This window comes from Thermobia domestica, chromosome 3 (assembly GCF_964235325.1).
Source record: "Thermobia domestica chromosome 3, izTheDome1.hap1.1, whole genome shotgun sequence".
In the NCBI taxonomy this organism is placed as follows: Eukaryota; Metazoa; Arthropoda; class Insecta; order Zygentoma; family Lepismatidae; genus Thermobia; species Thermobia domestica.
Window position 1 is genome coordinate 344,872,363 of NC_137456.1, and position 27,640 is coordinate 344,900,002.

At 38.0% G+C, this 27,640-nt stretch overlaps 1 protein-coding gene across 15 annotated transcripts in view; it reads right to left on the reverse strand.

The window, feature by feature from the left end:
• sick (sickie) overlaps nt 1–27,640 on the reverse strand; it is a 1,461,343-nt gene that overhangs the window by 367,641 nt on the left and 1,066,062 nt on the right. For all 15 annotated transcript variants that reach the window (XM_081752883.1, XM_081752888.1, XM_081752884.1 and 12 more), the window contains 2 exons: nt 15,371–15,500; nt 2,371–2,537 (listed from right to left, as the gene is read on the reverse strand). In XM_081752883.1, the coding sequence (XP_081609009.1) occupies nt 2,371–2,537; nt 15,371–15,500 (297 nt within the window). The remainder of the gene's footprint in view (nt 1–2,370; nt 2,538–15,370; nt 15,501–27,640) is intronic.

The window sequence follows — 27,640 nt, forward strand, 5'->3', positions numbered from 1 at the left end:
ATTTTTTCTTTTTTGCTTTTTTCAGCGTTTTTTCCTTTTTTAAAGTTTTTTTATAGCACTTTTGACGTTTTTTTGGCACTTCATCTTTCGACAATAAATTTACTGGCCACTAACTCGAATCGCCACTACCTCTTAAACATCTTTTCTGTAGTAAAGAACATTGAAAAGATAAGACATTCTTCAACGACTGGTCTGTTAAGACCAGATCTGCAACAATCAAGTCAGATGAGGTGGCGTAAGAATGTCCTCAAACAAGGGGGGTGAGGGGGGAAGTTTTCTTATTTTAGTTTGTACTTCAGTTTGTGGAAAGACAGACCGTTAACCTACCAGAAGCTTGTATTTCTTGAGCATGATATTCATTAGATATGTAATTCTAATTAAATTGGGTCTTATTTTTACGTCCTTTTTTTTAGTTTTTAAGTCCTTTTTTAGATATTTTTAGGTCTTTTATAGGTCCTTTTTAGGCAATTTTTAGGTCTTCAACTTCCGAGCCCCAGTCATAATGTTCAGTTGGTTTGATCAGTTGTCGGTGGATCTGCTGAAAAGGGCGGCAGTAGGCGGATCAACACTCGTACTTTCACTAATTGGCGTGTACATTCAACAAATACCAGATACAGCCCGGAGGCCATTTTACATTGGATATATAACAAGAAGGGAAAGAAATAGGGAAAATCCCAGTTAGGATGGTCGGCGGTGACCACAGAACCCACGACTTTCCGAAGGGAAACCCAACGCTCTACCAACAGAGCTATTTCGCTTGGTTTGAAGCAGTATGGCATACATTAGCACCATTTTTGCTTCGGAAAGAAGTCAGTTACAGCTGACATCGAGGAATCTTTCTTTGTAGTTGAGTACCTTCATTTAAAAGGACTTTTAACTCAAAAGAACTTGGGAAGTGCTGAAGAAATGTCACTATCGCAACTTAATCGATTTGTGATATCGAAAAATCTTCAGGACTTATATCCTAACATAAGTATTTGCCTTAAAGTGTTTTTATATACACCAACAACTAACTGTGAGGCGGAAAGACCATTTTTCCACACTGTTAAGAATCAAAAACTATTTGAGATCTACCCTTTCTCAGAAGAGACTGGTTCATCTAGCTGTTTTAGTCATCGAAAATCACTTGATTGTTAAACATGATTTTGATGACGTTATTAATGATTTTGCCAATGTCAAAGCAAGATGTAAACAGTTTTGATATACAAAAGTTTCAGAAACGTCAAAACGTCATTATTTATGATTGTTTTATATTTTGCTGTCTTTTACATCATATAATGTTGAATAGGTTAGGCAAGAGCCAGGTAAGTTTTAATGAATTTACTCCAAATACTGGCCAGATAAAGGAATTAAAATATATTACATAAAATGAGTAATAAGAAGTAAGAACAACAATAACTAGTAAGAGTAATAATTGTAATTTAGTAGCAAACGTGAAAGCAATATTTTTAAAAAGTGGATCCAGGGAATGGAAGTTTTGAAGAGCGATACGATTGTTGTGGTTAGGGGCGGCAATTTCGTTAGTGCCCATGGGCGCAAAACATGGAAATCCGGATATGCATGCATGTGATTATATACAACACCCTGGATATGCATGTAATTATATACAACATTTAATCACAGTTTTTCAAAATGAAACTCATCATCTCACATACAGTAAAATTAAATGAAAAGTTCAAATTTTTATCCACTGTGAAAAACTGGAAATTTGTTGCTTATATAATAAAGAATAGTAAGTTGGGAAGTCACTTTTCTATGTAAAATTTCAGTCTTAATTGTCACTTCTTTAAAAAGGGAAGAATCCTCGTGGTTCTCTATAATAGAACTGAATATTTAAAGATATTTTAATAACCTGTGAAAGTAGTACAAGCTTTGTGATGACTGATAATTCTGATTCACGTGTTCATTCTATGAGTGCTTTGCATCGTGACTAAACACAGGCAAGCAATCAAGAAAGAGAGAGAAAGAGAAAGAGAGAAAGAAAAAAGAAAGAGAAATAAAGAAAGAAAAGAAAGAGAGAAAGAAAAGATAGATAGAAAGAAAAGAAAGGAAGAAAGAAAAAGGAAGAAAGTAAATACCTGTCAATATTCTAAGAATACATGGTACCTGAAATATTAGGATTCCACCCTGTATACTGAAAGAACTTCGCACCGCAATTCGTTACGTATTCTGGAAATAGTGGGGTACATACACACAAAAAATATGAACAATATATTAAATGAATGAAAGAAATAATACAACTATTTCCACTGATGAAACTTTTTACAAAACTATGTACTTGATTTTAAGGTTAAGTAATAAATGCTTTCATTTGAAATATCAAATTCAAAGAACCCTAGAATAAAAGTTGTAAGAAAAAACAAGTCTCACCTCCTTTGTTTCTCTCTGCTTTTTCTTTGGAGTTGAAGAACTTGAATTTATCTAGCATAGAAGAGTTCTTCCCCTGCTGCGTAGGAGTGGCGCTGTAAGGACTGTTCAGATTCGGCGCCGCGGTTCTCACAGACGTTCGACTTCCTGCCGACTGAACACCGCCGCTTCTGAAATCCAGCAAGAAAAAAAAAATCATTTGTCAAAATGTAAACACAAATACTTGACAAAGAAGTTAGAAACAGAGAAATACAAAGAAATAAATACAAAAGCTCTGTCCACTACAGGAGTTCATTCAGCAAACGATATGAATAATGCACCGCATCGCGTCCAGCTGATGTTGGAAGTTTCGGGGTTGGCATTTGCTGAGAGAGGAGGGTTATACACATGTAATTTTATTCTTTGCTCGGGAATTTTTCCAATACATTATGAGCACTACAGTGTCTAAGATTTCAAAACAAATACAACTTTCATCATAGTTCTCAAAGGATAGAAACTATTTAAATTAAATACTTATGAGTCTTTCGTTTGAAACCAGGATTAAAATAAAGTTTTAGAATAATACAAGTATAAATTAATAAACCATAAAATGAATGTGTTTAATCATAATACTAATAAGTAGATCCTCACAGCCTACAATTAACAGTTCATGGACAGAAAATACACACGCTTCGATTTGTGGACGATAGACAGTGAGAAACAGACAGGTCTACAGGAAATGAAATTAGATGCTTAACAGCAAGTTAAACACGAAGTTTAACGAGAGCATAACAAAGGTTATGCGCTAGAAAAGAAACAATAAGATGATCAAAATATATCATCTGGTGGTAGAGGTGCAGAAGCACTTTGAGAGTAAAACCGATCTCAATCACATTTTCAACATAGATGAGGTTCTTGTGGGATGGTCTTTATCATATTACTTTGACTGTGCAACTTAGCTGGGGAGGGGATCAACATTTTAAAATGAGTAAAAGTGGTCGATGTTAGTGTCGGAATCAATAGTTTTCGGGGTCGCTTAGATAAACAATGATAGTTCCGATGTCGTTTAAATCCAAATTCAGCCCCGCAACTTGAGGGATGGGATATATATATGATCCAAAATGACCGATATTAGTGTCGAATCCATAGTTTCCCGGGTCGCTAAGATGAACAGTGACACTTCCGATGCCCTTTAAATCCAATTTTGCCCCTATATGTCCAAAATGAAATATTTTCCCCGTGCGGTAACGGGTATTCTGGTAGTTAGATATAAAATTAAGAATAACTCATGCGAAAAAGGCACTTAAGAAAAAACAGAAGCTTCTAACCAGAATTATCGGCATAAAACTGAAAATGAAATGAAATGTTTGAGTTTTACGTCCCACGGTTATGCAGGTTAGGCTAAAGGAGACGGTGATTATGAGAAATAAATGAAATGGTGGAATGAAGAAAGCGGGAGGAAACGGGAGAACCCCGAGAAAGCCCACGCACACGGTGTTTGTCCACCACAAAGTTCACTTGGCGGGGGCTGGGATCGACCCGGGACTCCAAGCACCAGAGTTGAACGCTCTACCACTGAGCCACCGCAGCCCCCAGCACAGAACTGAAGAAAAGGCTGATGAAACCATGTGTGTGGCGTTGTATGAATATGAGGTTTGGACTAGGGATTGCCAAAACAAGTTTTTTATAAAAACCGGAAACCGGTTTCTAGAAAAACCGAAACCCGAAAACTCGACATTTCGGTTTTCTCTAAAACCAATTCGGTTTTTCACCGAAATCGGTTTCGGTTTTCTCCAAAAAACCGGTTCGGTTTTCACCGAAACCGGTTTAGTTTTCTTCAAAACCGGTTCAGTTTTCACCGAAACTGGTTTCGGCGAAATCTTTTGGAAAACACATAAAACTATTTCTGTGGAAACTGATTCGGTTTCCGGAGAACAACGAAACATTATTCTGGTCAGAAATAGAACAAATTTTAGAAAAAAACCGGAACCGGTTTTGAAGAAAACCGAAAAACCGGTTTTTGTGCCCACTACTAGTTTGGACTCAAGGAGAGGAAGAAAAACTGAATGAAAGCCTTCGAATGTGGCGCTACAGAATAACGATAAAAATTAGACGGACAAACAAGATATTAAAATGAGTGAGTATTGGAAATGGTGGGAAAAAAAAAAACAGAAGTACACTCAAGAATATTTCACAAAGAAGAGAGAATCATTGGACACATGAAATAGGGGACTCATGCTATTAGCTATTGAGGGAGAAATACGTAAGAGGATGGTCACGATTGAAATTTATGGGCCAAATAATGTTAAAATAAAGAGAAGGAAAATTATGTGGAAATGTAACAATCCTAACTCAACATAGGGAAGAGTGGAAAACTGTGCCGTCAACATTCTTTCGATTGGTTTGGCGGAGGATGATGATGATAGTAATAATAATAATAATAATAATAATAATAATAATAATAATAATAATAATAATAATAATAATAATAATAAAATGAAATCTTTCAGTTTTACATCCCACGTTTATGCTGGTTAGGCTAAAGGAGGCGATGATGATGAGAAATGAATGAAATTGTGGAATGATGAAAGTGGCAGGAAACGGAAGAATCCGGAGAAAACCCACGCACACGGTGTTTGTCCACCACAAAGCTCACCTGGTGCGAATTGGGATCGAACAAGGGACTACTAGTAGTAGCAAAAAAAAAAAAAAAGAATGAAATTTATCGCTCGATAATTATGCCTCATAGTCTAAGGGAGACAGATGATTAATACAAGTAAGTAATTATGAAAGAAATGTTGGAATGTGAATATGGGTTAGTTGAATATAGAAATGAAAACAGGAACAAAAAAGCCACGGAAAAACCCATGGATATGATGTTATAAAGTACACATCACATAGTCTAGTATGAAACCAGGAATCTCTCGCACTCGAGGTGAACGCTCTGTTTTTGAGAAACTGTCCCCTATTAAATAAATAAATAAATAAATAAATAAATAATATTATAATAATTTAGTTGCATAAGTAGCTTGTGAGGATGAGTACAACACTTAGTATGGTATTTGAGTATATCCCCTGTAACTTGAAAAAAAAAGACAATTAACAATAAAAAATGCAGATAATAGTGAAGCAAGCAGAGTAAGCTCCATGTCCTCTATTAAAATATTCAAACTTTCGAGACTCAATTTGACGAAGAATAAACATTTAACATAAAATATGATAGTAGCTGTCGTTTTAATGTTTCAATCCAATGTTGCTACAGTTATTAGTTGAAAGAATCAATCAAATCTCATATGACACACATTCAGAACAGTTGGTGTAAATGTATCCTTTTAAAGAAGCAAACGCATCAAAAACTCTACGTTTCCAATGTAGTGGAACTACACTTGTAGTATGATGTAGTTCTATCAAGTAGTCAATGGCACGTAGACATTAGTGCTGTCGAAATCGGTTTTTGAAAAAACCGAAAACCGGTTTTTGAAAAAAGTGAAATTTCATAAAACCGAAATGTCGGTTTTGAAAACCGCTTTTGCGGTTTCGGTTTTGAAAACCGCTTTTGCGGTTTCGGTTTTGAAAACCGCTTTTGCGGTTTCGGTTTTGAAAACCGCATTTGCGGTTTCGGTTTTAAAAACCGCATTTGCGGTTTCGGTTTTAAAAACCGCATTTGCGGTTTCGGTTTTGAAAACCGCTTTTGCGGTTTCGGTTTTGAAAACCGCAAATGTCACAAAAATACGACAGCACGTAACGACGAGAAAACAGCAAAGAATCTGTCCCCACTCCGGCTCACAGTTGCCAGATGGAGGGAAATTTCCCTCGGCGTAGGGAAAAAATGATCAAAATTTGCAGAAGGAAAAAAAGATATTTTTTCTTAAAATGTCTTAAAGTGTGGGAAAATTCTTGGTGAATATACTTTTACAATTGGCAGAATAAAAAACTAAGTTGCAATTTCTCAAAGAGGCACGGCTATCGTTATTGGGAAGTAAAACGATAGAATAAAATATGATCGGTGTTTCCTTCACGTATAAACTATTGCAGGTGTCTGGGACTTGCGATAAGAAGCCAGTCAACACATGCAAAACCACAACATTCACATTTATCGGAGTGGCAACAAATCAACAATAAAATTGTGTATTGAGATAGAGATTTTCTTTTTTTCTTTTTTATTAAGAAAGTGAGGTGGTGCCTTTTTGTTAACAAAAGAAAGAGTGGCAGTACTATTTTTAAAAACAAGGGGAAAGAGTAATAATAATATAAAAGATGACTGTCTAAGTCAGCGTTTCCCAACCGGTGTGCCGCGGCACACTGGTGTGCCGTGAATGGGCCGTTGGTGTGCCGCGAGGAAATTGAAACAAAATGATTAATGGTATAGCAATCAAATTGCAAAACGCAGGGGAAAATATATATTTGTATTTCCCATTACTATGAACCTCTACTATGAAGCCACAATTTTAAGTTTCATACCAGGTTACTGTTCTGTACATTTCTAATATTGAAAAAAGTATTTGTAATTGATATGACCATTATTGCTTCTTTATTGTTCAGACTATTTCGTAACTTGAAAATTTAAAATACCATTCAATCCTTTCGACAAATTACCTACATTTGTGTTTTAAAAGTAAAAGATATTTGTTTGTTCGTTCGTTATTTAGTGATCTTCCTTCTTAGTGAAAGGTTGGATACAGTTTTCGAAAAAGAAGCGTAATTTTAAAAACCCAAGTCCAATATTTCATTGCAATTGTTTTCTGTTTTTAAATTAGCACGAAAAATAAGCATAGTGATTTACCACGGGGAAAAACCAGTGATCGAGCTTTCTTCTCTGTGAAAAGGAGATCAGTAATCACAGCAAAAATACCACGGTATTTTTTATATATATTTACAAATAATAATATCTATAAGTGTGCCGCGAGAATCCAAGTTATACCCGTAGTGTGCCGCAAGTTGAAAAAGGTTGGGAAACGCTGGTCTAAGTGGATGATATTTCAAATTGAATTTCGTGAGTTGCATGTGTATAGGGATATACCTCATTTCTATTGAGCTTTGTGTTGGGTTATTAACCCATTTTAGCGGGTACCACCCGATTTTCAGTTCTATATTCGTCCCCCGCTTAAACATATCTTAATCACGAAAAACCACCCGCTTTTTGGGATTGGAGAAAAATCTAAGAGGACTTAGTTGGTATGGTACATTCAACGTAAACCATTACACCTCTGACAATCTCAATCGCGATTGAGTTAAATTTGAACTCGCGCTCGGGCTCAGGCTCAGGCTCTGGGCTATCTGAGCAGTGCGCGTGTGCAGAATCATTTGCTAATAAGAGATCTGCTCTAATGCACAATGGTTTTCTTTGTGTAGTTCATGTGTTTTTAATGTAATGTATTGGAAGTTCTATACGAATGAATATTCGTTTGTAGATGTTTTGACAAACATACTTGAATTAATCATGCCTTCATAAGCTACAAGAATGCCGAACGACAATTTCAAGTGTAACTTTCAAAACTCTTATAGAAGCGAATTTACGTTTCTTAGCCAGGGCAGAACTCAGTTTGAAGCAAAATGTACACTCTGGAAAACTGTTTCGTTTGAAAAGTAGGATGCAGGGAAGCAAATTGGACCTCCGCTGATCTTTATATAGTTTGTAAATTAGACCACAAGGAACACGAATCTGAAGGAAATTGGACATTCCGAGTTTCGGAACTCGAGATATTAAAACTTAAAGTTTAATATAGACGCTATCTATCTATATGAAAAAACATAATATTCTCTATACAAAACATATTATGTCCTGTGAGATATATAAAGGTAACCAAGAAAGTTCTGTCGCTTTTTGTGGAGGTCTGTGTTAAATTGACCTTCATACCGTGAGTTGAATGCGAATGGATATAAGGCGAAGGTCAGTTGTTGGTGTGGGTATATCCAATATTCTACCTGGTTGTGGCAGTTCAGTTACAACGTGAATTTGTGTAAGGACTGAGTGAACATGGAACCTCCACAGAGCGTCATAAGGGCGTGTATGCTATACGAGTTCAAACTTGGATCGAATACCACTGCAGCAGAGCGGAAGATACCTCAGGCCTTTCGTGAAGGTGTCGTGATTACGCAGACAGTGCAAGGGTGGTTTAACAAGTTTAAGAACGGTGACGAAACACTCACGAAAGACGCACCACACGTGCCGGAAGACCAACACATGTACAAAATGAGGATCTTCAGGTAGCAGTTGAGCCGAACTGTGGACAGACATGTGAGGAACTGGGGCTAACATTCAATGTTAGTGGAGAAACCATTCGCCAGCACCTCTATCAATTTGGGAAGCACTGATTTGTCTCCGGGCCAGAAGGCTACGCGTGCAGACACCTGTGATTCTTTGCTGTCTCGTCTGAGGAAGGAGCCATTTCTGGACAGGATGTTGACATGTGTTGAGAAGTGGGTCCTGTACGAAGCTCCACGGCGTCATCATTGGTTAAAATCCCATGAACTGGTTCCAAAACAGCTGAAATCAGCAATGCAGCAGAAAGTCCTCCTGTGTGTTTGGTGGACTGCTCACGACATCGTGCATCGGGAACTGCTACCGGGTGGTCAGAGCAGAACATCAATGCAACTGTCAGCAGTTGAGCCGTGTTCAAGAAAAACTCAAAACCCTGGAGCCAACACTTCTCAATCGCTATGGGGTTCCCCCGTTACGGAACAACGCTATACCCCACATAGCTAGAATGAGCCGGGACACCATCCTACGCTTTGGATGGGAAACACTATTACATGCGCCATACTGTCCTGACATTGTACCTTCCTGTTATCACCTGTTCCTTTCCTTGGACACTCACTTTAGAGGACTCCAGTTCAACTCCGTAGTAGAGGTGCTAAATGCACTTGATACCTTCTTCGCTTCACGGTAAACCAAGTTCTACCGCGAAGGAATCCATGCCCATCCCGAACGTTGGCAGAAGGTCATTGATACTGATGGGTACTGTTTTTGATCTTCCAGGTACGTCTTAGGTGATATATCGATGCTGTAAGTCATAGGTCAAAAAGCGACAAAACTTTCTTCGTTACTTTTTTACATATTACATAAAACTACTGTATAAGTTCTAGTATCTCGAGTTCGGGAAGTCAGAATGTCAAAATTCGTTCAGATTATTGCTCATTTTGGTCCAGTTTACAAAATATATAAAGATCAAATGGGGTCATTTTTGCTTCCTGGTCAGTTTATGATCGAATATCTCGAGTTCCGAAATTCGGAATGTCAAAATTCCTTCAGATTCGTGTTCCTCGTGGTTTAATTTACAAAATATATAAAAATCAATTGGGGTCTAGTTTGCTTCCGTGTTCACTTTATGTTCGAATATCTCGAGTTCCGAAATTCGGAATGTCAAAATTCCTTCAGATACGTGTACCTTGTGGTCTACTTTACAAAATATATAAAAATCAGGTAGAGTCCAGTTTGCTTCCATGGTCAATTTATGTTCGAATATCTCGAGTTCCGACATTCGAAATGTCAAAATTCCTTCATATTCATGTTCCTTGTGGTCTAATTTACAACATATATGAAAATCAGGTGGGATGCAGTTTGCTTCCCTGCAGCCGAAAAGTACATTGGAAGTGTCATCAAAGAAATAACTAAAAAAAAAAGTACTAAGGATCGCAAATCAGTATTTGTAACACGGAAGTTCACATCAATACTTACGGTTTAGAACCCTCACTTTTCTGATTTTAAAATATGGCAACCCTAATTTAACTGTGACTTGTACAACCATCGAACTATCCCTTTCGCACTGTGCTGCACATATTACCATAATAGCCTTGGAGAAAAAAAAAAAAAAAAAAAAAAAAAAAAAAAAGTTAAAACACACATATAAATCAATTCATTTGTCTCGATCGATAGATGCTTTCACAATTGTTAAAAGGTGTAATTAAAAACAGAGCAAACATTGTTTCTGCTTTGAAAAGGGCAATCCCTTATAAAACCGCAAACACGGTTTCGGGAGGCTTTCGCTTTCGAAAAGAGCTTTTGCGGTTTCAGTTTCGAAAACCGCATTTGCGGTTTCGGTTTTGAAAACCGCATTTGCGGTTTCGGTTTTGAAAACCGCATTTGCGGTTTCGGTTTTGAAAACCGCATTTGCGGTTTCGGTTTTGAAAACCGCATTTGCGGTTTCGGTTTTGAAAACCGCTTTTGCGGTTTCGGTTTTGAAAACCGCATGTGCGGTTTCGGTTTTGAAAACTGCTTTTGCGGTTTCGGTTTTCAAAACCGCTTTTGCGGTTTCGGTTTTGAAAACCGCAAATGTCACAAAAATTCAACAGCACTAGTAGACATCATTCACATATGCATTATCCAGTCTCTTTGGTATGGATTTTATCACTTTTCTTCTGTTGCTGAGACTCTAAAACTCAATTGTTCCAGTCCTCATAACTACGGGAACAATAGTTCGTTTTCATTTTACAACACAATAGTCTGATAAAACATTCTGCAAAGATTGTATTCTGTTTGTCGAAGCTGTACAGATATTATTCTGTATTTCGGATCCAAATTATAATTTTGGTCTTACATGTAGCTTTCATACAATTATATCTATTTCAGAAACACACCACTGTTTACAAATAACATTTATTATCCTTCTTGCTCCTTGCATAATAGGATTTATATGATAATTAATTTTTAATTGCCTCTTAATTGTAATCCCCAAATCCTTAATGGTGATTAGTTATGCTGCCTACTTTCACATAATATTCTTCACATTTGAGCCCATTAAATCCAACAAACCTTTTCCCACCAGTGACGGAACGGGTCAAAAACTTCGTAATCCGTGATCCGAAAGCAGTTAGACTTATGACTCACCAAACCTGGTGACCAGGACAGACCCGTAACCCGAACGAACTCCGATAGCGAAATACCGTCAAACATATGGAGACCCTGTATGAGGTTGCTGATATAATTATAACAAGCATGATTCTCTTCTCTCTCTCTCTCCTGTGCGTGTGTATGCTACAGCAATACACTGCAAGATAACTGCAAGGTCCATCAGTGTTCTTCCTTGTATGCGTGTGCATGCCACTGCAATACACTGAAAGATAACTTCAAGGTCTATCACAGCGTCCTTTCTCTCTTGTGTGCGTGTGTATGCCATAGCAATACACGGAGAGAACTGCAAGGTCTATCAGTGTTCTTTCTCTCTTCTGTGCGTGTGTATGCCACAGCAATACATACAGATAATTGAAAGGTCTATCACAGTGTTCTTTCTTGTGTGCGTATACCACAGCAATACACTGGGAGATAATAGAAAGGTCTATCACAGTGTTTTCTCCTGTGTGCGTATGCCACAGCAATACACTGAAAGGAAAGTGCAAGGTCTACACAGTGTAACTACGAGTAAATCAAGACAGGAAATGCTACAAATCTTTTTTCTTTCTTTTGATGGGTATCAAAGTTTAAAAAAGCGAGTTTGTAAAACTTCTGTAGAATATGAGAGGTGCACTGAGGCCAAACAAAGTTGTTAAACCTTTCTGTAGTCAGTTCAAAACAATTGCTTTTTTTTTTTTTTTTTTTGTATGGGAAGATGAATAAACAAAATTGTATTTGAAATACCGGTACTAAAGACATGATAACTTAACTAAGGAAAGCCTTATTGAGAATCGAAGTAATGGACATTCGAACTCGAGAAGTGAACATATTTAATTCATTATAAAATTATACAGTGATGCTATAAAGTTAATATTATATCGGCTATTTCTAGGTCACCAGGTCTGAAAAGGAGTCCCAAACTCGGATGATCCGGACAAAAGTTGTGACCAGTGACACCGCCAATTTTTAATTTCTTTGGGGCGGGTTCAAGTGCAGGGGCAGCTATTGTTTCTATTTATCCAAAATAATAGTTCTATATTCTTTGACCTACATCACAACCCAACGTGTCTTTGAGGCAGACGATGCCATTATGGGGCGCCCCCTCGTCTAGCGTAGTCACTGGCCGTGACCAAAAAATCCATGCCTCACTTATCCACATAAAGCAGTTTTCTGAAAAGATGAAAAATTTCAATACAAGCAATGGATTTGGCAAGCATTAAGTTTCACAATATTTTTTTTTTTTTTTAACTACCTGACAATAATTGTTTAATGACAAATTTAAGCTTCTTAATAATAATAATAATTAATAAAACTTATCAGTTATTGCGTCCCGTTATGGTAAGTTTCCTAAACAGTTTCATCTTTCGTTCTTGGTCTGTTAGAAGACCTTTTACCAGGATACAATTTCACATCTCAAAATGTAACATGGTTTCCCGGTCATGTACTAATCTACCGAGGATGGCACACGGAACAGTTGAAACTGTTTACTAAATTTATTTTAACATGATCGAATAAGTGGCAACTAATTATAAAAGCAATAGACCTATAGAAGCTTTCAACTCAAACATCAGCAAATTTAGAACTGAAAATCCTGATGAATTCCCGTTTTTAGATTTCAATATAGTACATTTAGCATTTGACAGTCTCACTTACATGACACTGAGGTCTGTTTATGTATGTTTTCACACATCCATTTCTTAAGCTAGGTTGCCATGCTACAAGAAGCTTGTAGCTGTCAAAAAAACTTGCAACTCCATCTTTCTATTTACTGTTTACACAGTTACAACTTTCTGAAAGGAAGAAAGATATCCCCACCCATGCAGCACTGCATTCTAGTGGACAAATAGTGAATCTTCTCATTAAAAAGTTATGTTTTGGCGCGCTTTCCTTTCCCGTCCAAAGGAATCCATAGTTTCGGAAGCGGCGAAACTGCTTTTTCCTTTATATTAGTTGGAGGGCGATACAGGTAGCAAAGCAAGACAAAGCAGAAAGTTGCTCATAGTTTGACTCCTTGCAAGATTAAAAAAATTGTTGAATTTTCCTTTTAAGACTATGCTTACATGGAGAAATTGTAGGGTTGCAAGATTTTTTAATGACAGCTACAAGATTCTTGCAGCATGGCAACCTAGCTTTAGACAATATTTACTCAATTCAAATCTTGCGGTAGCTAGTAGCTATCACACTGATTAATTAATTTCATATCAACATACAGAAGGACGTTTCGGTACCTCTTTCTTCTGGAAGCTCATTTACAAATAACAGAGGGGTGATAAGGGCAACCCTTGTGGTACTCCATTTGTTACATCGCCTATAATAGAATGTATAGAACATATTTTAACCCATTATATTTTATGAGTTCCTTTCAAACAGATCCTCTTCAGTGTAACACTAGTAGTAACCATGGAGGTAGCCCTAGAATTTCAATGTTTTTTTTTTTTTTTTTTTTTTTTTTTTTTTTTTTTTTTTTTGCGAAAGCTTGCCTCTACTACTGTATGAAAGAGGAAAACTGACCAAGCATGCTGTTTCTTTCCTTTTTTCTATTATTTTTATGATCTGACGTCCTTCATTAGCTTTCTTTAGTACGTCTTCATTCCGTTTCCTTTTGCTCAGCATTCTCCGCAAACACATTTCAAATTTTTCTAATTTGGATATTTCAGCTTTTCTCAACATCCACGTCTCTGATCCATATAGCGCCACGGTTCATACCAGAGTCTTAATAAATAGTTTTCGAACGTCCAACGACACATTTACTGATGTTAGCAGTCCTCTCTTATATGGGCACCCGAAGGGGGGAGGGGTACCCACCCCCTGGTTCACGAAAATGTATGTAATATAGCAAACCACATACATTAAATACCAGAAATTTCAGACGTAATATAGCAACCATGGAGATAGTCCCCTAGAAGATTTTCTTCTGGCGCCCTTGCTCTCTTCCCATTGAATGCCTCTATAGCCTGCACTATTCTCGAACGTACGTCTTTTTCACTTCTTGCGTCCGAGGATATTAGACTTCCTAAATAGGAAAACGTCTTAATTAATTACTTGGTATACTTAATTAAAAATACGGAAATAATTCTACGGAAAATTGTTTATGAAGGAGAAAGGGAATACATTTTATAATATTCAAACTTCTGGTTTCATATTTATAACATGCTATTTCTCCCGTGGGAAGAACGGGATTCTGGAAGCTATAATGACTCAGTGATATAGCGTTCACATTTGGCATGCAGGGTTCCTGGTTCAATCCCAACTCCCGCCAATTGGGTCTTGTGGTAGTCCAACACCGTGTCCGTAGGTTTTCTCGGGGTTCTCCCGTTTGCACCCATTTTCTTCATTCCACCATTATCATCATAGTCTCACAGTATCTCGGTGCATACCCTTGGTGCTAATAAACTAACTGCTAGTGTTAAGTGTCTTCACTACAGCGAAATTAAACTACCGCTAACTTTAGAGTTTTTCTGTAATATCTTCAAAACAAATAAAAATATTCGAAAAGCAGAAACGTAGTGAACTAGATAACACGATTTTGCATGTGATACCTTTACCGCAATTCACCTATCTGATTTTGGTATGCCGCTATTTACAGAACCCACAAAAAAATGCTAAATCTACCTACAGCTGCAAATCGAAAACAGATAGATGAGTTGTGATAACGGCGTTATATGCAAAATCGTATTATCTAGTTCACTACGTTTCTGCTTTTCGAATATTTTTTATTTGTTTTGAAGATATTACAGAAAAAATTTAAAATCAACGGTAGTTTAATTTCGCTGTAGTGAAGACCCTTAATATGTACAGTAAACAACACGTATCTCCCTACGTGCAGGTAGTCTATATCACCGGCGTCTCTGGCATGTAAAATTTGGGGGTGACATCAAAGAAAGTGATTTAAATGGTACTACCTAGCCCAACCACTTTCTTATCTTCGATTCCATTTGTTACCTTTCTGCTCACCTTTATTGACCCCCTGAGGTATATCAGGAACTCTGTTATAATCGTTTCACAGTCTGAATATTATATTCCAAATAATTATTATTTATGTGTTATTCTGTTGTTAGTAAATAAATTAAATTAGAATAAAATATTGAATATTTTGCACTTCAAAATATTTGGGGGGACGCGTCACCCTCATCCCCCCCCCCCGCCAGAGACGCCCATGGTCTATATCAATGGAATTAAAGCGTGCGTTCTCACCTGTTTCCAGTCAAGTGCTTCTCGTTGAGCGAGCTCCTGGCGCTGCGAGGCGTCGGAATGAAAGACTGCGCTGCTGGCGATGGACTTGTTGAACGGGAACTGCTGGCTGACGCGGACTTCAAGGGGCCACCTGCAAAAACAAACAAAACAAAATTATCAAGCAAACATACAAACAACACCGTTTCAAGATATATAACAACGTTTTATCTTTTTTAATTATCTGTAGCTGCAATTGTTTCCTGGACAGCTGTTTGATACTAACACAACAAGCAATAAAGCCATATTACACAGACAATATAGCAGGAACTCAATAAGCTTCTTATTGCTCTCTCTCTCTCTCTCTCTCTCTCTCTCTCTCTCTCTCTCTCTCTCTCTCTCTCTCTCTCTCTCTCTCTCTCTCTCTCTCTCTCTCTCTCTCTCTCTCCCTCTCCCAATCTTACAGTCTAAAAGAAGCTTATTCACTTTATCAAACAATTTCAAGTAATCCTACAAGATGATCATAAAGTTATAGAACATAACCGTTCTAACATCTTATTTATCTTCATTTTGGCCTTTATAAGGTGAAAACTTTGTATCCTATTTTTCCAGTACAGACCTTACGTTCCAATAAAATCAACATTTAAAAAAATGCAAATAAATACAGTAGACTCCCGAGTATCCGGCCTAATGTAGTGGAAGGGCAGGCCGTATAACAAAAAAAGCCACAGGCAGGAGTTCACTACGATACACTTTTAAAAACATTAAGCACATCCCAAGAACAACTTGAGCGATATTGGATAGGAAAGATACACGTAATACAGCTATGAAAAAAAAGTTCTGTTTAGCAGTCTCTAAGGTATAGATTAAATGTATTTGGTTACGCAGAATCCAAATTTGGAAACCCTAGGACGAGTAGGGTTGCCAACTGGCCGGTTTTTCACCGGCCTGACCGGATATATTGCTGTTACTTTGATTAAAGCCGGTGACCGGTACAAAACTTCTTACCAGCCCCTTCATGACCGGCTTTTTCCATTTTGTATGTGGTTCGAAGCAATTTTATGTAGTTCGAAGTATAGATTTAAAAAGTAACTTTCATTTTGTAAATCCAAAACTGTCACCTTTCACCATCTGTTTAGATAATTTTAAAGAGATAACATGGACTGTATCAGGAAAAATTTGAAATTTACTTGTAAGGAATTTTATACATGTATTGTGAGTGAAAAAGGGCTTCTTAAAGCAATTTCCTGTAGCTGAAATAAGTTTTTTTTTTTTTTATTTTTTAAAAATAATTTTCCAAATCCAAAATAGTCGCGTAACGATTAATATAATTTTCTTCATCTGTTTTGATAATTTCAACAGTTTCTCATTTATAGCACAATGTATCAATTAAGCTTATTAGTGAATGTACTAAGGATATACAGAATACAGGTGCTAATGCACTTTTGTTCACGATAGTACATTTCCTTCCCATGTATGGCTTCGAACAGAGATACTTCACACCAGGCCCGTATCCAGGGGGATCTAGGGGAGTCCGGGCACCCCCTAAATTTTTGCTGGCCTCCCTAAAATTTTCACGGTAGGCTTGCAAATGGACTATAATATGGTTGGATCGGGCCCCCTTCACTTCAGCCGCCCCCCCCCTACATTTTTGGGCTGGCTACGGGCCTGCTTCACACTTAGACCTATATCACAGGGAATTTTGAGGGGGTGCCGTTTTTTATTTTGCAGAGTTGCCAACCCTAAGGACAAGTCCTCCCTATCCGAAACCGCTCAAGTTTTTTACCTATAACAAAAAAATTGACTATTTTTCCTGGTGTTTCAAAATTTGGATTCTGTTTAACAAAATGCATCGAATACACACCGCGGGGGTCCAGTGCACAGAACTTATTTTTCCGTGTATGGTTGTGTAATCATGCATCCAATATATGTACAGTATCTTACATAATTATTTACCTTAAATTTACATACTTTATTCAGCACAAATAATTGAAGTTATTTGTTTACATTATACGTACACTCATGTCCAAAATGATTGTCGCATATCTATAACTGTCTTCTCGTAACAATATAATTTGATAATGATTTTGCAGGGTACTTTTAATACTGACACTATGTGTATAATCGGGAAAAGTATATTTGTGGTAAATTTCATAGCAACAGAATTATAAATACGAAAATTAGAATGAGTAAAACAAAATTTACTAAATGGACAACAAAGTTTTATTTTAGTTTTATTGTTCTTATTTACTGCTCTTTTGACATGAAATTTGCCACACACATGTCTTCGGCGATTATACACATACTAACATTATAAGAAATATCGGGCGAATTCGTTAGCAAATTATATCCCTACATCAACATATTTATAGACATGCGACAATAATTTTGGACATGACTGTACAGCGTGGCCCAAAAGTAGGTGTACATGACCGTATTGCACTTTATTTCATTTCTTATTGTTATCCATTAGCTAGACTTAATTTCTTTATTATTTATTCTTAATGTGTTTTTACTTAGATCTTAAGCTCAGAAGAGCCGAAGCAAATAAACCCATACACTAGAGTGTTATACTTGATCACAGTGTTGGGCAAAATCAATTGAAATCAATTGCAATTGATCAATCAATTGAAAGTAATTGCTCTGAAAATCAATTGCAATTGATTTCAATTTGTAATTGACAATTAATTTCAATTGCAATTGAATTCAATCATAAAATTTGCAATTAAATTTTCGTCAATTGTTAATTGTTAATTGCTCACCAGGCAATTGAAACTTTTTAATTGTTAATTGTCAATTGCAAAGGGTGCAATTGAAACATTCAATTCTTAATTGCAATTGACAATTGAAACTTGTAATTGTTAATTGTAATTGTTAATTGCAATTGAAATCAGCAATTAAAACTGAAGATAAGAAGATATGTGTATATTGTATAGTCCACTTGTTACTGTTTTACATATTTCAAATAAAGTACTTCTAAGAAATGCTGGATACCTACCATCCCTTTCCCTTCCTGGGAAGAAAGCCGTGAAACTAAGTATTTTTTAAAAATATATTATGTTTATGGTTCTATCCCTCTCGAAAGAACTCTATATGCCCGTCATGCATACAATAGGAATGAGCACGAGCGAGTTCGAGCGAGTTTTCTTTAAAACTCGACTCGACTCGAAGCAGACATCTTTGAGTTCGACTCGAGATCTCGGCTCGAAAAATTTCCCCCAACTCGACTCGAATTCGGATCGAGTTTCCAGTCGAGTCGAGCCAATTCGAGCTAAATCCTTTGTGTAGTTCCAAGTACTACTATCTTCAAGTATCCTACATAGACAGTATAATTATCAATGATACTACTATTATAACTAATTATTATTATAACACCGTGTACCTGTATAAACATGGAATATAGGCGGTTTGTATCGGAATACTAAAAATTAGTTAACTGTCGATCTCGTTAGTCAAGAAATCTTCAGGAGGCAAGGACATTGGTCACGAGGTTCTTGGTTTGAGTTCAGGAGGAGCAAGTATTCGGGCTCGAGCCAAAAATTGTTAGAAGTTATGGGACTCCAGCTAAACATGTTTAAAACTGCTCGACCCGAGTTTAGGATTGTCAACGACTCAAGCGGCTCGCTCACAGCTCATTCACTTATCGAGCCGAACCGAGAAGTGAGCCGAGCCAACAGCTTATCCAACCGAGCCAGCTCGAGCCGAAGGCTCACACGAGCCGAACCGAACCGAGCTGATTGCTTACCCCAACCGAGCCGGTTCAAGCCATTGGCTTAGTTAAGCTAACTCGAACCCAGCCTATGGACTCGTTTCAACGGAGCTGGTTCGAGCCATTGGCTCCAATCGAGCCGAGTCGATAACTAGTCTTTACCGAGCCGGTTCAAGCCATTGGCTCAATTGAGCCCAGTCGATGGGTAATCCCAACCAAGCCAGCTCAAGCTGTACGCTCAGTTGAACCGAGCCGAGCCGGTTGACATCACTATTCCGGTTGGGCTTCTACGTTGGCTAAAAAATTGGACCGTGCAGTTCTCAGCCTTGATGGTAAGAACTACAAAAAATGATACGAAATCTTTAGTTTTACGTCCCAGGCTTATGCCGGTTAGGCTAAAGAAGACGGTGATGATGGGAAATGAATGACATGAAGAAAGTGGGAGGAAACGGGAGAACCCCGAGAAAATCCACGAGCAAGGTGTTTGTCCACCACAAAGTCCAAACTGCGCGAGCTGGGACCGAACCAGGAACCTTAAGCACCGGAGGTGAACGCTCTACCACTGACCCACCGCGCCCCCTGGTAAGAACTACAGTATATACTTATATTGGTGCTCACGGCGTCATTAACTTGTTCCACCACCAACGAATTTCGAGGTACTTTGTTTTGCATCTTTTGTGCGTGTTTCGTGTCGCTTTGTGAGCCTATTCCCACATTTTGTGCATCACGGGAAGTGGGTCAAAATGGGCCTACAAATATGGCGGAACAAATTATTGCTCTTCCGCCACCAATGAATTTCGAGGTCGTTTCCTTCACATCGTTTTGTGCCGTTTTGTGCGTCATGGGAAAAGGGTCAAAATGGGCTTCGAAGATGGGATGAAAATGACCAAGAGTTCCGCTACTATCGAATTTCGAGGTCGTTAATTTCACATCGCGTACCCTTTTGTGCGCGTATTTCGACGCTTTGTGCGTCACTGGAAGACGGTCAAAATGGGCCTCGAATGTGGGACGAAAATGACCCACTGCTCCGCCACTACCAAATTTCGTGGTCCTTCCTTTCGCATCGACTAGTGAATGTTTCGTGCCGTTTCGTGCCCTTATTTCCACGTTTTGCGCGTCACCAAAAGTGTGTCAAAATGGGCCTCTAAAGTGTGACAAAAATGACCTATTGTTCCGACACTATCGAATTTCTAGGTCGTTTCTTTTCCATCGTTTAGTACCTTTTTTTTTTTTTTTTTTTTTTAAGTTTTATGTACCTACTTCCTCGTCTTGTGCGTCAGTGAGTTAAACAGGCCTTTAAAGTGGGAGTTAAATGGCTCAATGTTCCGCCACTTTTGAATTTCGGGGTCCGTTCTTTCGCATCGTTTAGTGTCTGTTTTGTACGTTTTGTGCGTCACCAGAAGTGTGTCAAAATGGGCTTCCAAAGTGTGACGAAAATGACCCACTTCTCCGCCACTACCGAATTTCGAGGTCCTTCCTTTCGCATTGACTAGTGCCTGTTTTGTTACGTTTTGTGCCCCTATTTCCACGGTTTGTTCGTCACCAGAAGTGCGTCAAAATGAGCCTCCAAGGTGTGACGAAAATGACCCACTGTTCCGACACTATCGAATTTGTAGATCGTTACTTTCGCATCGTTTAGTGCCCTTTTTTTAAAAAAGTTTTCTGCGCCTATTTCTCGTCTTGTGCATCACCCGAGGTGAGTGGGAGTTAAATGGCTCACTGTTCCGCTACTATCGAATTTCGGGGTTGGTTCTTTCGCATCGTTTAGTGTGTATTTTGTACCGTTCTGTTCGCCTACTTCCACGTTTTGAGCATCACCAGAAATGCGTCAAAATGGTCCATGAATGTGTGAGGAAATAGAGCCATTGTTCCGCCACTGTCGAATTTGGAGGTCGTTTCTTTCGTATCGTATAATGCCTGCTTTGTACTGTTTTGTGCTCCTATTTCCACTTTAGTGCGACACCGAAAATGGGTCAAAATGGCCTACAAGTATAGCGGAATAACTTAATGCTGTTCCGTCACCATCGAATGTCGAGGTCCTTTTCTTCACATTTTTTATGCATGATTTGTGTCGCTTTGTGCATCAGTGGGAGAGGGTCAAAATGGACCTTGAAAGTGGAATGGATATGTTTTTTTTTCTGCCATATTTGTAGGTCGTCTTTGACCCACTTTCGTTGGCCTACAAAACGTGAAAATATGCGCAGAAACGGTAAAAACATGCACTAAACAATGTGAAAAAGCGACCTTGAAATTCGATACTGGTGGGAGAGTGGATCATTTTTCTTCCCACATTGAATGCCCATTCCGACCCACTACCATTGATTCACAAAACGTGGAAATAGGCTTACATAACGGTAGAAAACACGCACAAGATGATGTGAAGGAAACAACCTCGAAATCGTTCCTGACGGAACAACATTAACTTGTTCCGCCATATTTGTAGGATAACATTGACCCATTTCTGGTGACGCAGAAAACGAGGAAATAGGCGCACAAAACGACACAAAAAATTTCCATGTAATTAAGCTAAATTTCCATTTAAGTTTGTAAGCTTAATTATATAGAAAATTTTATACATTTTTCCTTTATGTTGGTCTACTTTACGTTGATTTGGGACTTTTAAATTTTATTCAGTTTTCCACTGAAAAGTATCCATAATTCAACAAGGAAATAATTATAATTATTATCTATATAATTGAATTCATTGTAATTTGTTCCATAACAAACACTTTACCATTTCGTACTAGCTGTTATGTTCGCATGGATCAGATAAAATATCAATGTAAACGAACTGAACAACGGGAGAACAATTAAGAAACATTTCTAAAATTGGATATATTTTCTGTGAATATATATCCAACAACGTGCATGTGTTTTCATTCGGAAGGCCGATGGGGGCTGAATTTGAACGTATACACTATCGGGTGTGTCACTATACGTCTGAGCAACCCCAATAAATATGGATTCGACACAAATTCTACTACTTTTACATGTCCCGGTGAAAACCCCCTCAGACCCCCTAGGTTCGTATTGTGAAAAAATCTCCTCTGGCCCCCACAAACCCCCAACCAATACCGCGAAAACTATGAATGTGACACTAATCTGCCATTTTCTACTACTTTTTACATATGCCGATAAAAGTCTCTATAATTCTCTGGTTCCAATTAAAAAAAAATGCCTCTGGCCCACAGCCGATGGGGGCTGCATGTGGAAGTATCACCATTCATCTCAGCGACAGCGAAAAACTATGGATTTGACACTAATATCGGTCACTTTCCATTACTTTTACATGTCTCGCAATTCCCCACCCCCGGCGACTCCCGGCTCGCATACAATGGTGGCTAAATTTGAAAATCATCGCTAATGAAAGTATCACCATTGATCTCAGCCACCGCCAAAACTACGGATTTGACATCGGTCATTGTGGATTATTTTTACGTCTCGTGATCCCCTTTATAATGCCCCCCTTTCTTAGCTGATGGGGGCTAAATATGAAAGTAAACGCGGTCTTGAGTTTCACCATTGAGCTCAGTTATCCCGAAAACTATGGATTTGACATTAATATCGGTCATTTTCGATTATTTTTACATGTCTCGGAATTCCCCCCTCTGGTGACCCAAGGCCCGCATACAACGGTGAATAAATTTGAAAGTCATCGCTAATGGTAGTGTCGCCATTGATATCAGCAACCGCGAAAACTATGGATTTGACACTAATATCGGTCATTTTGGATTACTTTTACGTTTCGGTATCCCCCCCCCCCCCCCCGTTGACCCACGGCCCGCAGCCGAATACGGTGAATTTGGAAGTTAATGCGATCGGAGTTCCAACATTGATCTCAGCGACCGCGAAAACTATGAAATCGACACTGATATCTTTCTACTTTTACATGTCCCGTTAAACGCCCCCCTGAGACCCCCTGGTTCGAATTTTGTTGTAAACGCTTAGCCTTGGTGTGAGACCTAGACCAAGGTATCTTTGACCAAAATTTGGTCACTCTCGGTCGACTTTTCTGGTCCCCAGGCCGGTCCCGGTAAACGTTCCCTGGAGACCCCCTAGTAAGGAATTAAAAAAAAAGTCTTCGTCTTGGTCTGGGGCCTAGACCAAGCTACCCGTGACCAAATTTTGAAAAGTTTCGGTCCACTCGTCTCGTCCACAGGCCGCACAAAGATAGACAGATAGACACACGAACAAACTCTATTTTATTTATATTAGAAAGGTCAGATTCGCCGTTATTGTATTAGTGCGGTGCTTGAGCGATTGATCGTAGAAATTCAAACTCCGATGAGTGATAATTTCATAGGCTTGTTTTATTACAAGTTTAAACTCTTTAGTCAGTAGAGAGGAGGGCGTGAATCATGTGTCAGAGTTCATGACAATGGGTTTTGGTGGGTCTGTGGGTCACAGTGGGTAAGAGTGGTTTATGGTGGGTGGTGGGTCAGAGTGGGTCACGCTGGGTCGTGGGTCACGACGGGTGGTGAGTCAATTGGTCGTGGCTAAAGTTTTCATTGTCCCACGCCCTCTCTGAACTACAGTGTTGAAAATTAATCAGTGAAAATCAATTGCAATTGATCAATCAATTGAAAGTAATTGCTGTGGAAATCAATTGCAATTGAATCAATTGCCAATTGATTTCAATTGCAATTGAATTACAGAATTCAATTGCAATTACTTTCCACTGCAATTACTTTCAATCAATTGATCAATTGCAATTGATTCTCCTTTTTCAATGGCCAACTGCAATTAACCATTAACCATTACTTATTTCAATTGTTAATTGCAATTAACAATTAAATTTACAGATTAATTGTTAATTGTTAATTCAATTGAAATTTGCCCAACACTGCTTGATCAATACACGGGTGTATACCTACTTTTGGGCCACCCTGTATGATGCACATATATTGTATGTATAATATGTAAGAAGGGTCAATGAGTTTATCACATACGTGATCTACGTATTATTTGTCGAAAGTTTTGTAGGAACAACTTGTCTTTCCTTTTTAATATCGTATTTGGATTAGTCATGCGACTACTGGTATTTTTAAGAGATTGAATTTTTCTCTCCTCACTTAGTTTTAGATTAACACCCATAATAAGAGTTTGCTGTACCTGAAACTTTTGCTAAATAAATTTACTCGTTTGACAGCATGCATACGTACTAATCACAACTCTAGCATCGACCTCAAACCAAAGGCCATCACAATTCCATAACAGAAGTGAAGGATTGGATTTCAGTAATCGAACTTCTGAGCTCACAATTGGCACATTGTGACATCAATAAATCAAAAACTAATTAATATTTACGTTTTCAAAAACTGTCTTCGCATGAATGAATTAAACAGTAATGAAAACATGAAAAACTTATATAAATCAATTTTTGTTTTTTTCATTTAATGGAAAACGTAGTAAATATGTGAATATTTCATTTGATATGATGTGTGTTGTTCGCCAGTAATAAAAGCAAACCTCTATACTTGGCAGGCATCACTCTCATCTTCCAGCAGTAAACATTTCCAATTAAAACAGCGTTTACTTAGGCGAGCGGTGTGAAATTGAATTTAACACATAACTGCCAACAGGAAACGCCATTCAAACTTCGCTACATATTGCAAACGGTAACCAAGTGTAAACAATGGAATTCCCTTCGCACGCTACAACCAACATTAACTATTTCATTTAGCTTATCAAGGTAGGAACACACAAGAAACGACCGCTGGGTAGGCTACCTGTAGGGAGGTCTCATTAACATCCTCTACACGGTTCTTCCATTTTATCTGGTAACTTATTTAATTTGAGATACAAGTGTGAAACTAAAATAATCGCAAAGCTTACAAAATATTTCAGTGTGTCTAGATCAACAAGAGAGATTATTAAAAAAAAAAAAGACACTTTTTAAATAATAGTTGTATTTAGTATGTAATAAACAAAATAGTTTTAACACACAGTTATTGAAATTAAATAATGTTATTTAAAAAGTAGTTCCGAGGATACGAAAAACAACATGATGCGTAATCAAGTGCAGTTGAGTTTGTTCCTCTAGTCACTGCCGTAACTTAGATTTTGGGGGAAATGTTACTCTGGCAACATTGTAATTTCTATGAACGAAAATTCTTCAGGTTCATATTTTCCGTTGTACATTATCTATGATTGTGGTAAGTTGCACTTCATTAACTTCTTTCACTTATGAAAAACAAACAAAAGATTTTTTTTTTTTAGTATATCAGGGTCTTAAGTAGAGCCCCACCCTCAATAACCAGCGTCCTGCTGGTGGTCTAGTAGCTAGCGAGTGACTAAGGCGCAGGTGCACGTAGTTCCGTGCGGGAAAGTTTAAAAAAAAAAAAAAAGTTTTACAATCATTCACTTTAATTAATCATGAGCCTCTTTTACTAAAGGGCACACGTGCGACGTTAAAACAAAAATTAATTTCAATATCCATAGCGTAGACTTCATCCTAATTCCTGCAGTCATTTTCAGTTAACAAGAGTGAAACAAGGTTTCTGACATCTCCGTTACAATCATAGGCGTATCTCAAGAATTGCTATTTTGAGTTAACACCGGCATCTTACCTGATTTTACGAGATCTACATATCGCTTCGCCTGCTCAACTTGGCATCTTCGTCACCTATGATTCTTATAATGATCGCTAGATCTTGTAAAATTAGATAAAAATAACAGTGTTAAAGATGCAATTTTCTGACACGCTTATTGCCTATTCGAACGACGACGTATCTGAGAACGCGTTTCAGTGAAGACAGTATGCAACGAGGACATCAGAGGTCCAGAATCCTTGAGTACGTTTTAAAAGCAGGTAATATTTTCTTTCTGAAACTGATTGCCAGCACTATTTGAGGAGAAAGCATAGATATCTCTAATAAGCAAATAGGTATTGACCTTCGAAAATCGCTTTCCAAAATTTCAGATATAGTACAAACCTATTAAATAGTGACAGAAAAAGCCGGTTAGCTGATAACTTGGGGCAAACTGCTGTGCGGCAGACGATCCACCTGCCCCAGTGGCTGGCCACCATGTTAATAGGTGTACACACGTTTATCGACCAGCCTCTGACAAACACAAAGCCTTTCATCAAATCAGCTGCCACCGACAACTCTCCATTCTACATGCTCTGCATCCCAAACACAGTGTCCACTCCTCGCTGAATGCAAATAGTTGCCCATAGATGGGAGATGCTTCTTTTCTGCAATAGTCATTTCGAAGTAGATTGAATTATACGGGAACGAATGCATGTTACTATTCCGAAGTATGAGCAAGTGACTACAAAACAAGCCCTTCTCCCAATGCAGTGTCCAGCACATATATCTTCAGCGCAAGAGACTTTGGGTTCGACTCACAGTGGGGGAGAATTGAACGAACCAGTGGGCCAAATAAGCTATCACTTGGTTAAGCTTAAAGCGGAACACGCTTATCGGACATGTGCAGACTTACATACCTTAGTTATTCACACCCAAATTTACACACGGAGCAATTTTCACAAATTAAAATTGCGATAAAAACTTACACAAAAACACAGAAAATTTGTAACTTCAGCTTGTTGGCGATTAGTTCAACAGAAGTTACGACGAATTGAAACGGTACAAGCAAAGAATAACTTCATTCGCGATTATCACTTTAGCCAACACCAAATATTTTAGCGACAGAACCAGATCGATATCTCGCTAGTTGTAGTTAGACATTGTGTCTTGAAATTTACGAATGTCATCAATAATTTCTATCGTTCATTGGAGTAATTCGGGATTCTGGAGTAAACTTCGGGATATTTCAGCTAATTCGGGACAGGTGGAACCTCGAAACAGTGTGCTTAGTATCGGAGAAGTTCACTTTCACATTTTTTACCCCCGTTTTATAGTAGTTCAACTACAACGAGAATCTCAAAACTGTAAAGAGAGAGAGAGAGAGACATAATATCTACAAAATGGTGTATACAATGAATGCCCAATAGTTGTGACGTCATAAACTGACAAGTAAACCTTACGTTTGGGTGAATCGAGTTGCTGACTGAGACACATATGAGAAAGCAGTACTAAATGTGGTCAGTATTTCAGTGAAGTTGTAGGTGCGAAGCTCCAGGGGTTTAGGAGATACAGCTACCAGAACATCATATGGAAGTACAAAATACTCTTCATACAGTTTGAGATATAAGCTCTGTAAGACCTCTTGTAACGACAAAAGGTAAATAACAAATATACGGGTACATATTAGGACTAGGGGGAAGTCATATAGTAAGGGTATACCTGACGGCGGCCATCTTGAAATCCGCCATTTTGAATTAAGTTTAAGTTTTTAAAATAGGAATAGGGTCATGTGATACATGATTTAAGGCGCAAATATTGATTTACGTGCAATTGGTAAAAAGTTACAGGGAAATTAAATAGTTTTGCATCATATGTATTAGTCCTTCACCCCACCTTGTAAATTTTGTGTTAATGATAATAATTAAATAAAAAGCAGGTGGATAAATATTAGATCTATGGTAAGAGTTGCCTTAATGTCGGCCATGTTCAAATCCGTCATTTTGAATCGGACAAAAGTTTTAAACAAAACGCATAACATTGACACCTTATTAA